General features: G+C 42.2%; 1 protein-coding gene across 1 annotated transcript in view; it reads right to left on the reverse strand.

The window, feature by feature from the left end:
- The window catches only part of ARHGAP31 (Rho GTPase activating protein 31), a 112,873-nt gene that overhangs the window by 46,668 nt on the left and 49,756 nt on the right, over positions 1 to 16,449 (reverse strand). Inside the window, exons 2-3 of the mRNA XM_059391899.1 lie at positions 4,025 to 4,127; positions 1,102 to 1,246 (exon numbers count right to left, since the gene is read on the reverse strand). Coding sequence (XP_059247882.1) covers positions 1,102 to 1,246; positions 4,025 to 4,127 — 248 coding nt within the window. The remainder of the gene's footprint in view (positions 1 to 1,101; positions 1,247 to 4,024; positions 4,128 to 16,449) is intronic.

Raw genomic sequence — 16,449 nt, forward strand, 5'->3', positions numbered from 1 at the left:
TGCATCCACTTATTCCTATATCGTTTGGAACTGAAGAATCTTCTCTATGCTCAAAATAACTTTATGACAGGAGCCATGAGAAAGACTGCTTCCCATTTTAGAGCCTAGATCTGGTCCTTATCAGTAACTTCAACTCCTCCATAATCTTAATTGCAAACATCCCCTTGACCACCCCACTCCAACAGTCTATTGCCCTTATTGGGATGAATAATCCATCAATAATATTTTTTCACTGTTACCACTGTTACTCACTGCCTTACGGCCTTACTTCCCCTCTTATCCAGACAAAATTCCATGGTCAACTATTTCTATCACTCTCTCGCATACACCCTCATCTTCCTCACCCCCCTTATTAGGTGAACCTCAATCTCGGCTGAACCCATCTCTCCACCTACTCTGCACCTCCACCCCAGCAGCCAAACATTCAAGCCCATTTTTAATGCTATCTCTACAGACATCCTGTAAGCATTTATTCTTTCTACTTTTCCCATAGATGCCCCTATTTGGTGACCATAGAGCTGCTGGTAAGGTGTCCTGCCCATCCACCCTCCACCAATTCAACTCATGGGCTCAGTCTCTTCTTCCTCTTGGCTGCATTTCCCAGATTCTTTCCTTTTTCCAGCCTTCTGATCTCTCCTTTGACTTAGGTTTGTCCTCTCTCCCTTCTCTACCTGCCCACCTCATTCTCCAGACCCCAAAAGAACTACAGAAGGAGAAGCCTGATGAAAATGAACTAGCAGTAGAGGTACATCTGGAGTCTTAGGTTCCTGTCCTGCTGTGTGACCTGGGGCCAGTCATTTCACACCTCTGCTGTTTAGATTTCCCTTATACAATGAGGAGCATTCGGTTAAGTAAACACAGAGATAATTCTAATCCAGCTCTTGAAACAAATAAACGCGATTCTGAAAATCTAAGAAAGGAAAAATTTAGCCGATGGATCCACTACCTTACTTTCCTCACTATAGCAACCTACTTCCATTACCTGATTAAGATAATGTCAACCATCTGGTGAGTTTTATTATTGTTATGTTAGTGTTGAAATTCTCCTTGGCCCATCCAGGAGTCCCACCCAATAACCATAATGGAAATCCAAACACTCACCGTGAATTTCTCATAGAGCTCATAAGTCAGGAGGGGGTTGGGCAGCTCCCTAAAGTAGAGCTTGCAGAGTGAGCCCACACAGTGGATGTCCTGGAGATACACTTCCCTTGTCAGATCTGGACATTGATCTGAACCAAACTCTTGCCTGAAACAACACAGACAGAGACATAACAATCCGGAGAGCATGGGCTCCTTGTCAGCAGCTGCTTGGCTGCTGATGGGTACAAAGACCCTAAACCGCTGATCTGACTCTGTTTTTGACCTTGATCAAAATGACCTTCTCTTCCCAGCACAAGGAAGCTCCGGGAAGACTTCCACTTCAGGTCTGGATCTTCCCTGTGAAAGCTGCTGTCATCGGAAAAACATAATGCCCATTTACAAATGATTTCTCAGGGCATTATGTCCCAGTCTAAATTATGAACGGTGGGGAAATACGAACTTTTGTTGCCAAAAAAGCCTGTTCAGATTTCAGTTCTTCCAAAATATTTTTCTAAATGAACTTCTCTTTCTTGGAGAAGAGACCAAAACCAGGGTGTGTCAGATTGTTATCATTCATCCCCGTATACTCATGTCAACAAACTTGTTTTATCTGGAGACTCTGAACCCTTCTAAGCCCACTGATAGTGACTCCCATAGGATAGCCGGGAGTATAAATATCTTATGAACAATGTATAGCGAGGTGTTTGGGAACAACATCAGGTTCCAGGCCTTGTTTCTAATTTAAAAACATTTCTTGACCAAGGTGATAGGAATACACTGCCTCAAATAATATATACATACAAGTTAAAAACCTGTTCGAAAAGGGACAAATTGGAGCTTTCGTATACAGGAGAAGTCAGATTTCTTGAGAGAATTCATTTGGTCAGCTGCATTGTGACAGACTGAATGGGACTCTTGGAGCCAGCATTTTTTTTTTTTAGGTTTTAAAAAATTTATTTTTTAAAAGTTAACATGTGCCTAAAAGGAAGTTGAAAAACACAAGAAGCAAAGAACAAAGTCATCCATAATCACAAGCAGTTTACAGTTTGACTTCTAGGTCCCATGTGTGTATCTACAAAAGTAAGCATTTTAATGTAATTAAGATCGTAGTTATGTATCATGCTTTTTTACACACCATGAATATTTACCATTTCAAAGTCCCCAAACTATGAGCATTTTGATAACCAAGAATACACTCCACCAACTCCATCTGAAAGAAAAAAGTGTAATCCTGCCTTTCTCGGCGAAGATTTCAGAAAAGACAAAAATTTCAACAACAGCCCCCTGCCCCGCTTCCTGCCACCTGCTTCTGGCCCTTTAACAAAGGGTGGGGAAATCCCTGACGCTGCCTGAGCCCAAAAGGAGCCGGGTGGGGCTCCTTTTGTGCTCAAAGAAAACTTTGCAGCACCATATAAATTCAGGGGCATGGGTTTTTTGCTGTTGGTTTGTTTTGTTTTATTTGTTATTGTTTTTGTTTTTAAGAGAGCAGAGGAGCAGAACAAGAACACATTTGGAGCTTACCCATTTATTTAGCCAAAATTTCCCTGCAGGGGCTAAGGTTGGTCCTTTAATGAAAAAGAATTGGGCTACTGCCCAAGAGTTCTCCCACCATACCAACTACTTACTGTGCAGTCTCTTTCAGAGCAAAGAGTAAAACATTAAAAAGTATTTGCTGTTGAAACTCTAGAAAAGGTCAGGCTAGTAAATTATAGTGACATTATGTAAGTACATAGATCTGTCAAACTCGATGGTTGCACAAACCAATTAGTTTTTAGTCACCACTTCCCCAGGAGTAAAAAAGGATGTCTTATTCCTTTTCCTTTTGCAGAATGTCATTACAATTGCGATGGGAGGAGGAGAGGCAGAACAAAATCAGAGGAAGAAGACAGAAGATGAATTAACTGTACAATCTATTCAATTTAATGGACTAATCTGCTAATACGAATGTTTTTACTGTTTTAAAAGTCTACCCTTATAATTAAACATATAAATATATAAAAATAACACTTGGTAAAACACTGTAAATATACTATATATCTACTCCCTTTATTATATATATAACATACATAAAACATACACATACATATCTGTGTTTTGTGTGAAGGTTATTGTACTCTTAATTCAATGTGATAGAAATTTCTTCCCCAAAATTCAGGATATATTTTAGAATTGTTTAGGATAAATCTATGGAATTGGAAATAGTTCATCTACTCATAATTTTTAAAATCTCAGCCTCATTGAGAGAAATACACAGTCATGCAGATTTTTAATTTCCTGACCGAGGGACTAGCAAATGGTGAGTGTGCGTACCAACAGAAAAACTTGAATCATCTCCAAGTTCTTAACAGGAACCTAACTGAGCTCTGGGTAGGTAACTGAACGCTAATAAGTTACGTTGTTCTAACTTGTGACTGAAATCATTTGAGTTCCACCTAAGAAGGATAGGTGGATAGATCCATCCTGCGAAGGATGAATCCACCTAAGTGTCTTGCACCTGGTGCAAGACAAAGAAACAGATTAAGAGCGCCTGGGTGGCTCAGTGGGTTAAAGCCTCGGCCTTTGGCTCAGGTCATGATCTTAGGGTCTAGGGATTGAGTCCTGCATTGGGCTCTCCGCTCAGCAGGGAGTCTGCTTCCCCCTCTCTCTCTGCCTGCTTCTCTGCCTACTTGTGATCTCTCTCTGTCAAATAAATAAATAAAATGTTTTTAAAAAAGAAACAGATTAAAAACCTTAGGAGCTTTTGTTGGAAAGAATTACATCACAGGAGAGGATTTCCTGATTAGATTAAGAACAGTCAGGCATCTGAAAACTTAGCACTTCGTCTGCTCTGCCACCCTTCCCTCAACCCCTTCAGGTCTGTAATACTCCCAACCCTGGCAGACAGAGGTACGGACAGTGGAAGGATCGCAGGAGAATTCTTTCTGGGGCTATTCTTTCAGCTTACCTTAGCCTTTGTATATTTGAGGTGACTCCTGAAAGCCGATAGATTCCATCCACAATGCCGTGAGTCTCTATAAATTCCGCACAGCTCTTCAATACATATGGAACTACGTAAAGAAAAACAATAAAGCATTAGCTAGAAGTCTAACTGTCCTTTAAAGATATCCTTTTAAAAATCCAGGTAACTTCAAAGAGAAGCAAGTATGGAATGCATGTGAGTTACAAGTGGAAACAATTACTTTTCAATGGTAGATGATATTCTTTTGTGTTTAAAAAAAATCATGAGGTTTTGTTAAAGTTCAGAAAAGTCATGTGTTTTAAAAGTTGGTTGGGTTTTTTCAAGGAATTTGAAAAATATGCAAACACTTAGGTTCTGAAACCAGCAGTGACCTTGGAAATCCCACAACTCGATCTCCTCATTTCACTGGTGCTCCAAGTGTGGTCTTCTGACTGGCAGCATCAGCATCTCCTGGGAACTTGTTGGGCGTGCAAATTCCCAGGCCCTACTCCAGACCCAGTGAATCAGAAATTCTGGACGTGGGGCCCAGCAGTCTAGGATTTAAAAGCTTTCCAGGGGACTGTCGCATGACACAACTGTCTATATTCTACACATGAAGAAACCGAGGGTGTGGATAAATTTACTTTTGTCACTCAAGATTATTTGTTGCTTATAAAAAGTAATTAACACATGGAAAAATGCATATAAATCGGTAAAAGAAAAACAAGGCACAAATTCGAATATACATTGTGAATTTAGCTATGTTTAAAAAGATGCAAAGGAAAAGAGACTGATGATGTCTACTAGAAGGTTAAAGGTGATAATAAGTTAAAGTGCTTTTTTAAAGGTGAGAACCACCCTCCGCCAACACCATGAATGGGTCAAAGAGCCATGGATTGAATGGATCACATAAAAGGGATCATCATGGCCTTTTGAATTCCTGCCACTCCAGAAGTTTCTACTATCTAGGTAGAAGTGTCTGGATATGCTGATCTCTCCTCAAGGCTGACCCTGATTGGTCCAACAAGATCAGTGCCATAGAATGGCAGCTACAAGCATTTTGGATGGCATGGAGATAGCAGTGAATTACTTGCCACTTTGGCCCCTGGAGAGATCACCTGAGGTCCCTCCATGAGACTGCTGTGGATGATGGTTTTTTATGGAGCTCTCAAAGCCTTGGGCACTTAAAGTCTTCAGTGGTGGAGGTGAGGTATAGGAACTCTATGAGCCAGTGCTTGGGCTGGCACTGTGTTGCCTCCCCCCAATCCATGAATGCCTTAGGCTTAGAGGAACACCAATCCATTAATGCTTAAGGTACATGATGGTGCTTGCACACGATTCCAGGCTGAGCTGGGCTTTTATGGAAGTAAACACTGGGTATTTAGACACAACTCTCTGCCTGGAGTCCCCGTTACAACATTTCCTTTCTTCCTTTTCTTTTCTTTCTTTCTTTTCAACTGCCCAGTTTTATGATTAACCAGCAAAATGCAAATTGAAACACTGATTATTTTTTCTATTACAACATTTTCTAAACAATTCCCCCACCGTTTCATTCAACTACTAACTCAAACTTCGGACGCTCAGTAAAACTCGTCATCCTTCAAGTATTCCACCCATCTTTCAAAGGCAGTGCACCCCCTGGGCCATTCCCCTCCAGGACACATCCATGTTTTAGCCTGGTCTCCCATGACCAGAAACGGAGAAGAGCTTCGCAGTTATCCCAGGTGGAAAGAGGGCAGGGAATGGACTCGGGACTGGAAATATTGAGACGAGAGACCTGTATGGTAGTACCACCCACTATGAGGGAGCAGAGTGTGGTGGAGGAGGGGCTGTGAGGGTAGGAAGGGGTCTGGGGCCTCTGCTCAGCTTTTACCAGAAGAGCTAGAAGAGCTAGATCTACTTTGATCAGTTTTATGAGGTAGTGTTCTTTGTGAGATTTTTGTTTCTTACCCCATGCCATTAAATAATAAATAAATACATAAGTAGACAAACAGAGTTCCATTGCTTAAAAAAAAAAAATTTTTTTTTAAACCCCTGTCATACACAATAATGGCCAGTCCTTTCCCTGTCTTGTCAAGCTGTAGTTTTTGTAACCTGCCACATTTGGTCTATGGTTAAGAACACAGGTTTGGACATCAAACTGCCTTTGCAACCTTGAGCAAAATACATAGGTCATAACCCTGTTTCTCAGTTTCTACATCTATAAAATGAGGATAATGGTGATATTAACCTCATACCTAGGACTGAAGTAATACTGTAAACATTTAGCACAGATCCTGACATATAATAAGCATTCTACAATGACATTTATTATTTCTATTTGAAGCCTCTTTGTGATTTAAGTTCATAATTTGTGAGATGTAATCTTGGTGAAAATAATTTGTGTCCCCCCATCCCATGAGTGATTAGGGCAGAATGGATCAACCTTTTCCCAGCCGACACGCATCGCTACTATATGGAATGGCTTTTGTGTCCTTCTTTGGTTAAATATTTCTACTTGAAGATAATTTTGCTTGTCTGAAGTCGCTTTTCTATGCATTTAGGTGTGTCTTCGTAGCACAGAGGCAGCAGGATCCAACAGTGTACAACCTGTGCCTTAGAGTCCCGGGGCTGTGTCTTGTGTTCCACAGTGTGTCTCTGTAGCGGGGCACATGGCTGTTGGGCCATGCAGGGCACAAGTGCACTTAAGAGCTCTGAGCATTCCCAAGAAGGACTCAAAACAAAAACCCTGGACTTGAAGGACCTTTAGAAAACACTCTCCAGGAGGGGTGGTGCAGGGTCACCAACCATCCTATCCCATTCTCAGGTGGGGCCCTCCCAGGACCGTAGCTCTTAGCTGTAGCACCTCGGGTCTGTTTGTTTTAAAGGTGGAGAGAACACATTCCCGGATGGAGCCTCTGCCATAAATTTACTCTGCCTTTGATACCAAGGCCCTAGAACCTTTCATCCACAGCTCTGTTTAAACTAGAGGCAATATTAAAACAACTCAGGGGAGGAGGCCATAGTCCCAGTCCCTGAGGAGTGTTAGCTTTCCTGGATTCTTATCTCAGGCTGAGTTGGAAGATGTAGGGATTCTCCATCATACTCAGCAAATGGGAAAGGATCCACTTAATCTCTGCAATCATCTAGCTCTAGAGCCAGAGCCGTGGTTCTCAGGTACACCTGCAGCAGCTGCCTCCAGGAGATTCTGATCCGTGCTAAGGCTATAATAGGAGCTAGTCTAGTCTATAAATAGTCTATAAATAGGAGCTTCTCATACTTTTTAACGTGACACAGATCTCTGGGATCTTGTTAACATGTGGATCCCAATGGAAGAAGAGCGTCAAGAATTTGCCTTTTTAAGAAATTCCCAGATGATGGGAACACTGCCCACCTGAGGCCCCACTTAGGAAGCCAGGGTTTGAGGGTAATACTGATGCAGGGTGCTGTGGGGAGCCACTAAGAGTTCAGTCTCAGAATCTCAGATTTCTTTACAGTTGTCCCTGGGGCCCAAACAAATTGGGGACACCCTCGGATTCTGGGCAGGGTAGAAGTTTGACCCCAAATAGCTGAATGGTGATAGATGGAAAGAAAGCTTTCACTGTCACTTTGGGCATGGGAAGGAGTGAGGCTAGCTAGAGTCGCAGAGCTACTTCTGTAGGATTTATCACGGACCCAAAGAACTTGAAGTCTCCTACAGAGATCCACGCAGATGCTGATTATGATATAATGTTATAACTTCTTTGAACAGTTTCACTGAAGGTTCTCGAGGATCCTTTTTTGTTTTGTTTCTCCTGGATCAGCAATCTCAAGTGTTACATTTTAAATCTGAGCACAAAAAAAAAAAATCTTGAAGTAGTTTCTGGTGGATAAGAAAACTCTGCCTTTGATTTATGCCTTACAGTTGACACAACATTTTAAAGTCTTTTGTCTCATTTGATCCAACCCGGTACAACTAAAAGACATTTGATACTTATACATAATATGGCGCACTTCTTTTCTCAATTCCTAACCTCTTCAAGGGCATAGTGCAGAAAAGGCCCGCAGTTAAATCATTTCTCTGAGTACTCCCAGAAGTAATGTCTGCTAAGCTGCCCTGGTTCCCTTTGTGGCCAGGACCTCATCAGATCTGGAGACAGAGATTGCAACAAGCAGTTTGGCTTGCTTATTGATGTGCTCTTGGCGGCCATAGGATTTCATAGTTCAAAGCACATTTGGGTTTTAGGAAAACATGGTCCTCTTTCCTCTCTGTTCTGGATTTTTGTTAAGGTCTTCTACTAATCGGATTTCATCCTCTCTCTGGGTCCTGCATTCCTAATCTTGAAAGTGAAGTCTAATGGTGTATACACACAGTGGAATCCTGGTCAGCCATAAAAAAAGAATAATATAGCACATGGGTGACAGAAGCCAGACTGTACATTCTGTACACTTCCGTTTATATTAGCAAGTGTACACTAATTTATAGTAGAAGAAAGCAGGGGAGAGGCAGGAGGTCGGAACTGGGAAGGAGACAGGGAAACTTCCAGGAATGAAGGATAGTTTCATCATCTTGACTGAGGTGCTAGAAAGGACCAAGGGCCACTTGGGTGGGTGCAGAAGAATTGATACTTGAATGAGGAAGGTAAAAGAGTGAGGGAGACAAGCCCCTGAACAGGGAAGAAATTCTCTGAGACTCCGTTGCTGGGCGCAGGGTAGAGAGCGAGGTCTTTAAGCAGCATTGCTATGCTGTGAATGAGGTGGCTCTATGGCATTGTTGTTCATAAGATGGAGTAAAGAATTCGTTTACTTTTCCATTATTCTTGGCTATCAACAGAGAACTTCCTAGCTCCCCTCCACCCACGGGGAATCTAAAAGCTATCCCAGTGGCTCCGGGAAATTTCTCTCTCTGCTAGCTCCTGCTCTTTCTTTCTGTCCTGCAACTCAGGCTATTTGTGCCATGCTCCCCTCTAGCCTCTGTGAGTCTCAACTTGCCTAGAGGTTGCCGTCCCCCGCAATTTCCCCTCTGATTCTTCTTCCTCCCCTTGTAACTTCTACTCTCTTCCTCTTGGTCTAGTGTAGTGTAAAGAAAAGTTTCAAAATGTGTGGTATTGCTTTTATTTATTTTTATTTTTTAAAAAAGATTTTATTTAATTATTTATTTGAGAAGGAGAGAAAAAGAAAGTTCAGGACAGGGGTAGGGGAAGAGGGACAGGATCTCAAGCAGACTCTGCCCTGACCATGGAGACAACCAGAGCTTGATCTCACGACTCTGAGATCATGATCTGAGCCAAAACCTAAAGTCAGATGCCCAACCTACTGAGCCACCCAGGCACACCTGTGTGGTATTAATTTTAAGAAGTATAATGTTCTTTGTTCTTTAAAAAAGCAAATTAACCACCTTCTAATTTTCTAAAGACAAAAATTTTAAATATATTCAGGCTTTGATATGTTTTCCTTAGAGGAAAGTTTTGTTTTTTATTTTTAATTTTCATCTTTAAAATATTCAGATATAATTCAAATGCTGTAAAACTCACCCTTTCAAAGCATATACTTAAGTGGTTTGGAGTATATTTCAGGGTTAAGCAACCATCACATTTCAGAACATTTTCATTATTTCAATTCTAGGATATTTCCATATAGGCAAGCTTATTTCGTTGAAGTAATTTTTGTAATAGTATAAGATTGTCCATCAATAGGAGGCTGCTTATATAAATATAGAACATCCATTTAGTTAAATACTACACAGTTATTAAAAAGAATGAGAAAACTTTCACATACCGATAGAGAGTGGTCTTCAAGGTACATTGTCGAGCAAAAAAAACAAGGGGAAGACAAGCATGACAGTATGCTAGCAACTGTTTTTTTAAAAAGAGAGACTAGAAGAATAGACATGCAATTCATTTGCATGTGCATTAAATATTTGTGGAAGGACACATAAGGAAGTTATAAGTTTAGCTGCCTACAGGAGGACCCAGGGGTGGGCTAAGAGTATAAGAGGGAAACTCATTATAAGAAAAAAAGTGTCATGAAAAATCAAATTTAATGACAACGAAAAATGAAATTTAACAAATATTTACTGCAAGCCTACTCTCATCCAGCTATTCGGTAAAGCGATAGTAACCAAAACAGTATGGTACTAGCATAAATACAGACAGACTGACCAATGGAACGGAAGCAAGAGCCTAGAATGAACCCAAGTATGTACAGTCAACTAATATTTGGCAAGAGAGCCAAGAATACTTAATAGAGAAAAGACAGTTTCTTCAATAAATGGTGCTGGTAAAATCGGATACTCACATGTAAAAGAATGAAACCAGACCCCCATCCTACACTACATACAAAAATTAACTTGAAATGTATTAAGTTTCAATGTAAGACCTGAAACTCTTAGCAGAAAACATAGGGAAAAATCTCCTTGACGTGGGTCTTGGCAATAATTTTTGGAGATGATACATAAAGCACGAACAACATTAATCAAAAATAAACAAGCAGGACTACATGAAACTAAAAAGCTTCTGCACAGCAAAAGAAATAATCAACAAGTGAAAAGACAAGCTACAGAATGGGAAAAACTATTTGCAAATCACATATCTGATTAGGGCCTAATATCCGAAGTATGCAAAGAACAATAACTCAAAAGCAAAAAATAAAACAGGGGCGCCTGGGTGGCTCAGTGGGTTAAGCCGCTGCATTCGGCTCAGGTCATGATCTCAGGGTCCCGGGATCGAGTCCTGCATCGGGCTCTCTGCTCAGCAGGGAGCCTGCTTCCCTCTCTCTCTCTCTCTGCCTGCCTCTCTGTCTACTTGTGATCTCGCTCTGTCAAATAAATAAATAAAATCTTAAAAAAAAGAAACAAAAATAAATAAACTAAAAAACAAAACACCACAAAATTCAATTAAAAAATGGTTGAAAGACCTGAATAGACATTTCTCCAAAGAAGACATATGAAAGGCCAACAGACAGATGAAAAGATACTCAACACCAGTCATCAGCAGGGAAATACCAATCAACACCACAATGAGGCATCGCCTCATGCCTGTTAGAATGGCCATCATGAAAAAAATATTTTTGTGTGTGTGGACGTGGCGAAAAAAGAAACTTGTGCACTGCTGGTGGGATTGCAAATTGGTACAGCCACTATGGAAAACAGCATGTTTAAACTTTTTTTTTTTTTTAATTTTTATTTATTTGACAGACAGAGATCACAAGTAGGCAGAGAGAGAGAGAGAGAGGAGGAAGCAGGCTCCCCGCTGAGCAGAGAGCCCGATGCAGGACTCGATCCCAGGGTCCTGGGATCATGACCTGAGCCGAAGGCAGAGGCTTTAACCCACTGAGCCACCCAGGCGCCCCAGCATGCAGTGTTTTTAAAAAAAAAAAAAAAAAAATAGAACTACCATAGGATCCAGCAATTCCACTTTTGGGGTTATTTCCAAAGGAAATGAAAATACTAACTTCAAAAATATATTTGCACCTGCCTGTTCACAGCAGCATTATTTACAATAGCCAAGACATGAAAATAACCCAAGTGTCCATCAATGGATTGTATACACACACACACACACAGAGGAATATTTTTCAGCCATAAGAAAGAAGGAAATCCTGCCATTTGCAACAACATAGGTAGACCTGGAGAGCTTGATGCCCAGTGAAATAAATCAGCCGAGGACAAATACTGTATGAATCCACTTACCTGTGGAATCTTAAAAACAAAACTAAACTAAACAAAACTCCTAGAGAGAGAGATCAGAATTGAAGTTACCAGACGCAGAAAGTAGGGGAAGAGGAAATTGGGGAAAGGTTGTCAAAAGACTTCCAGTTACAAGACAAATAGGGATATAGCGTTCTGCGTGATGCCTCCGGTTGATGCTGCTGTATGACATGTAGGAAACTTGTTAAGAGAGTAAATCCGAAGAATGCCCACTACAGAGAAAATTTTTTTTCTTTTTGCTTTCTCTTTTTATCCTAGCTATAGGAGAGGACAGATGTTAACTAAACACATTGCTGTTATCATTTCACACTATATGCAAGTCAAACCATTATTCTGTACACCTTAAACTCATACAGTAATGTCAATTATATCTCGATAAAACCAGAACAAAGTTTTAATGAATTCAAAAAAAGCTGGTAGTATAAACAAGCTGGGAAGCAAGAAACAAATCTAAAAACCACATAGTGATGGTCTCTCTACACACTGAAATGTTAATAGTAGTTACCTCTAGGTAGTAGAAACCAATGATTTTTGCTTTGTTGTATTTTAAACTTCACTTCACTTCACTTCACTTTCTGAGTTTTCTGTAATGAGGATCATGTAGAAATAGTTTTTTTTTTTTTAAAGAAAGACCTAGGTTTTTGAAAAACAAATTTCACTGAAGAAGCCAGAGGGCCTTCTGAAGTCCGTGAGGCAATTTCTAAATGTTGAAATCGTCTCCAATGACCCCACTGAGATAATTACTCCTTGTTAAATAGAGGTATTTGCCTAACCGGCTGGCCTGGTATGGCCAAGGACTAGCTCCAATCCGGAGCTGGGCTCGTGATGGCGGACTGCATCCTGGAGCCCTCTCCCCTTTCCACTTTCATGGTCTCAGATACCAAGTCAAGTCCGCTCTTTCCTGTAGAAGTGTCCAGGTCTTCCCTCTGGTGCATACCCTGCCCACCCCAGCTCTTGTCAGTGCACCCCTTCCTTCCCGGTGACAATGATTCTCAGTCGAACATGTAGAGAAGCCATCTAGCCCAAAGGACGAAAAGGTAAGACTTTTGTCCTCGGGAAGAAAAAAAAAAGAATGGAACTCACTGTGCACCTTCTTTATGCTGATCTCTGAGCTCTACACTTTCTTTCTTTTTTTTTTTTTTTTTTTTAAGATTTTATTTATTTGAAAGAGAGAGATCACAAGTAGGCAGAGAGGGCGAGAGCGAGAGGAGGAAGCAGGCTCCCTGCCTAGCAGAGAGCCCGATATGGAACTCGATCCCAGGACCCTGAGATCATGACCTGAGCTGAAGGCAGAGGCTTAACCCACTGAGCCACCCAGGCAGCTCCTGAGCTCTACACTTTCATCCACTGTTTGCACCCAAGGCACAACCACCTTATGGGGGACGTATTCATCCCTTCTTGATAAACAAGGAAGCTGAAGCTCAAAGGTGTTAAGTAACCTGGCCTATATGAAAATATCAAGCAAACTATGTTAAGGGCTCTAGAGACGCACAAAAAATGTGATAGAAGTCCTTCTAAAGAGATTACACATGGTGAGGGAGGTCAGCCAGGGCTTTGGGGTGCTGACCAAAAGAGAAGATTGTGTGTATTTGTAGGGTCCCGACGGTACAGGGGGGCCACACTAGAGGCTTCTGGGACAGGATCCTCACCCCAAAGGGCTCACATGTGGGACATAAGTGGATAAAGATGGACCAATCCAGGCTAGGCCATAAGAGGTCTTGACGCTGGTTTGAGGGGGTGAGGGGAGATGCTGTGATGCGATACGATACAACGTGAGGTAATGTATATAATGTATACCGTAAGACATGCGGAACGCTTGGTTAAGCGTCCGGCATATAATAAGCACTTAATAAATGCCACCCACTTTTTGGTGCAGGGAATGGTATAAACAAGGTGGGAAAGCAAGAAACAATGTGGTGAATTCCAGGAATGCTGACTAGACCAGTCTGGTGGAAAAGCGTTCAGATAAACTGGGGGAGTTTCTAATGACAGCCCAGGAAGATTTTGTTCCATTTTGATCTCCACTGACAGATAAATCTTTCTAAAACACTAACTGGATGGTAAAGCTCCCTTCCTCTTGAACATTCAGTGGCTCCATGTTGCCTGTAGGAGGATGTCCAATCCCAGCAGCTCGGGGGACAGACTCTTCTCAGCTGCCTCATCAGGGCTAACCATTGAATTCTTCCTGCCAAGCCCTTTGAGAAAACTGGGCAGGGGGAGGAGATACTATGAGGGGAAAGACTTATCCCAAACCTATTGCTCCAAAAAGAAAAAAATGGAGGTTAGTGGGGAGGACCCTTTATGCTTTGTTGAGGATGAAAGAGAAGGGGAGAAGGAGAAGGCTCACTCTTCTTTAGCTGATTTCTGAAATTTCTCTAGTGCCTTTCTGACTCAGAGGTAAAAGGCTGGTTGAGGGCAGGGAAATATCTGGGACTCCACATCATCAGCGAGTTAGTGGGCAAGTGGAAACAGCCTCAGAGGGGCTGGCGGTGAGGTGGAGGAGGGAGGAGGCTCTGGCCTCGAGGAAGGACAGTACTGAGTAGAGACAAGGGGTGGGACAGGATGAGGCGCATTCAGGGAAAACCTACCTCCCAGGAGCCCCTCCATGGCCCGGGGCTTAACTGGCCCGGTTCACCTTGCACAAAGGAATAGTACAGAAGGACCTTGTCCCATTGCTGAAAATGGAGGCTTCTGGGCTGTATGTCATTTGTAGACTTTTTAAACACTCATCCTTCCTACTGTCTGACTTTGTTCCCAGGCTATATGTGGGGCAGGCATCACCCACTCCATGGGGGCTGACCTTCTAGTCACACCGCAGCTTGTGAGTCACCACTTTCCTTTCCCTTGCCAACAAATCATTCAAATCCTCAATTTAACTGCATGAAGGGCACTGTCAGCCTTGGTCACTTGATCAAGGTTTTAGTTCCTGGACCAGCACGCCCTCTTCCTTGCCACCTGCTTCTAGGGATGCCATGGATAGAGGCTCCACCTTGGTCACATGTAAAGAAGATGAACTCATATGCCTCCAGGGACAGTCCCAGGCGGGGGAGAAGGGATAGTGCCAAGCAGGTTAACAAAAGATAAACAGGGAAAGTAAACCTGTTTCTTGAACAGTATGCTTCACTAACACCAATCATCTTAAGAACGATAATGCGACTTCCTTCCCTCAGCTGAGTGTATCCAGCTGACATTTTTTTTTTCTTTTTTGCATGCCTAGTGGGTGGTCATGGGATGCGCTCATCAAATGCTATGTGGAGTATCATGCTTAATGATTTAATTCTCACAACCCTGTCTTGGAGGCATACCTATTCCTATTTTATAGATGGCCAACTCCGATGCTAGGTAGTTGGATGATTTGCCCACGGTTGAACAGCTAGTGGCAAAGATAGGGTGCCATTACAAGCCTGTTCAAGACCAAAGTTCATGCACTTTCTAGGACATTTTATAAATATGACCTCCAAGCTAGGGAAACTGAGGCATAGCCCAGGCACGGGGAAGACCAGAAAGCAGCAGGAAGCAGAGGTGATTTCCTGTCCAAGAGCAACCTGATGATGGACAAGGATGTAAAACAATGAGATAAGAAAGCTGAGTTTTCATCCTGACCCCCCAAATACCAGATTTGAGACTTTTGAGGAGAGTAACTGTTTCCCTTTTGAATTCTCCCACAGGTACTAGGGGCTAGGTTCTTATCAGTTAAAGCCACAAGAATCAGCTGTATATCTTCCGGTGGTGGGTGGTCGGGGAAGGCACTCCTAGCCTCAGACTTTCATCTGTACCAAGAACAAGTTTTGGATCTAGATGACGGCTAATATTTCCTCCAGGTCTAACATCCCCGGGCGTGAACTTTCTGCATGAAGCTGGGCTAGAGACTGAAGACAGACTTGGCTTCTACCCGCAGTGTTCAAGTTCTCACCCATGATCGTTTCTACCTAGTTCTTCCAGGGCAAAGTGGTAGCGTTTGGTTTTTTCTGTTTTTTATTTTTTAACTTGTATTTTTGTTTCCTACTTGTAGGAATGTCTCCCAAAACTTACCCTTCCCGTATTAATGGAAATTTGTGTTAAATAGATACAAAGGTCAATCTCAGAAGGTTTACACATATCTCCCTTGGTATAACTGAACTCCTATTAGCTCAATGCTATTTTTATTATTACGGATGTGGAGAGGCCTTGGGGGACTTAGCTTGAAATGGTGTGAGTCCATCTGAAGGCCACACCCCACCCCCTGCCTGAGGCGACCTTGCCCTGAGGGTGAGAAATACCTTCTCTTGCTCATTGTACCTTCTGGTTTCCCAGGAGGCTCAGCTTCCTAATGGTTTCCAGACCTATGGCACCCTGGGTTCTTTTCATTTCTGTGTTTTTCTAAAATCAAATTTGCTGATGAAAGATGAGGAGCATTTAGAAAAAACAACTTCATCTTTGGCCCTGTAAGTCCACGTGAAGAACAACCAGGTAGTGCTTATCAGCTCCCCGCTGCACCCCCTGTCCCAGCATCCTTTCATTTCCTGCCCAATATTCCTGAGCCACAGGCAGCCATTGTTTGCAGAACAGCTCTGCTTGGAAGCCTGGGTTCCTCAGCCTCCCAGTGCTTCCTGTTGTTATAAGGCCTCTCTTTCCTGCCGAAAACAAGAGCACTTCCCTGCGGTATGTAACCCTTTTGGGTCAACCCATTTCTTACATGAGTTTGCTCAGTGCTTGCAAATACTAGGTGCTCATTAGACTTATTTTCTTTAACTTTTAAAAAAAAATGATTATTATCCAAGTACGG

Source organism: Mustela nigripes, chromosome 2 (assembly GCF_022355385.1).
Source record: "Mustela nigripes isolate SB6536 chromosome 2, MUSNIG.SB6536, whole genome shotgun sequence".
In the NCBI taxonomy this organism is placed as follows: domain Eukaryota; kingdom Metazoa; phylum Chordata; class Mammalia; order Carnivora; family Mustelidae; genus Mustela; species Mustela nigripes.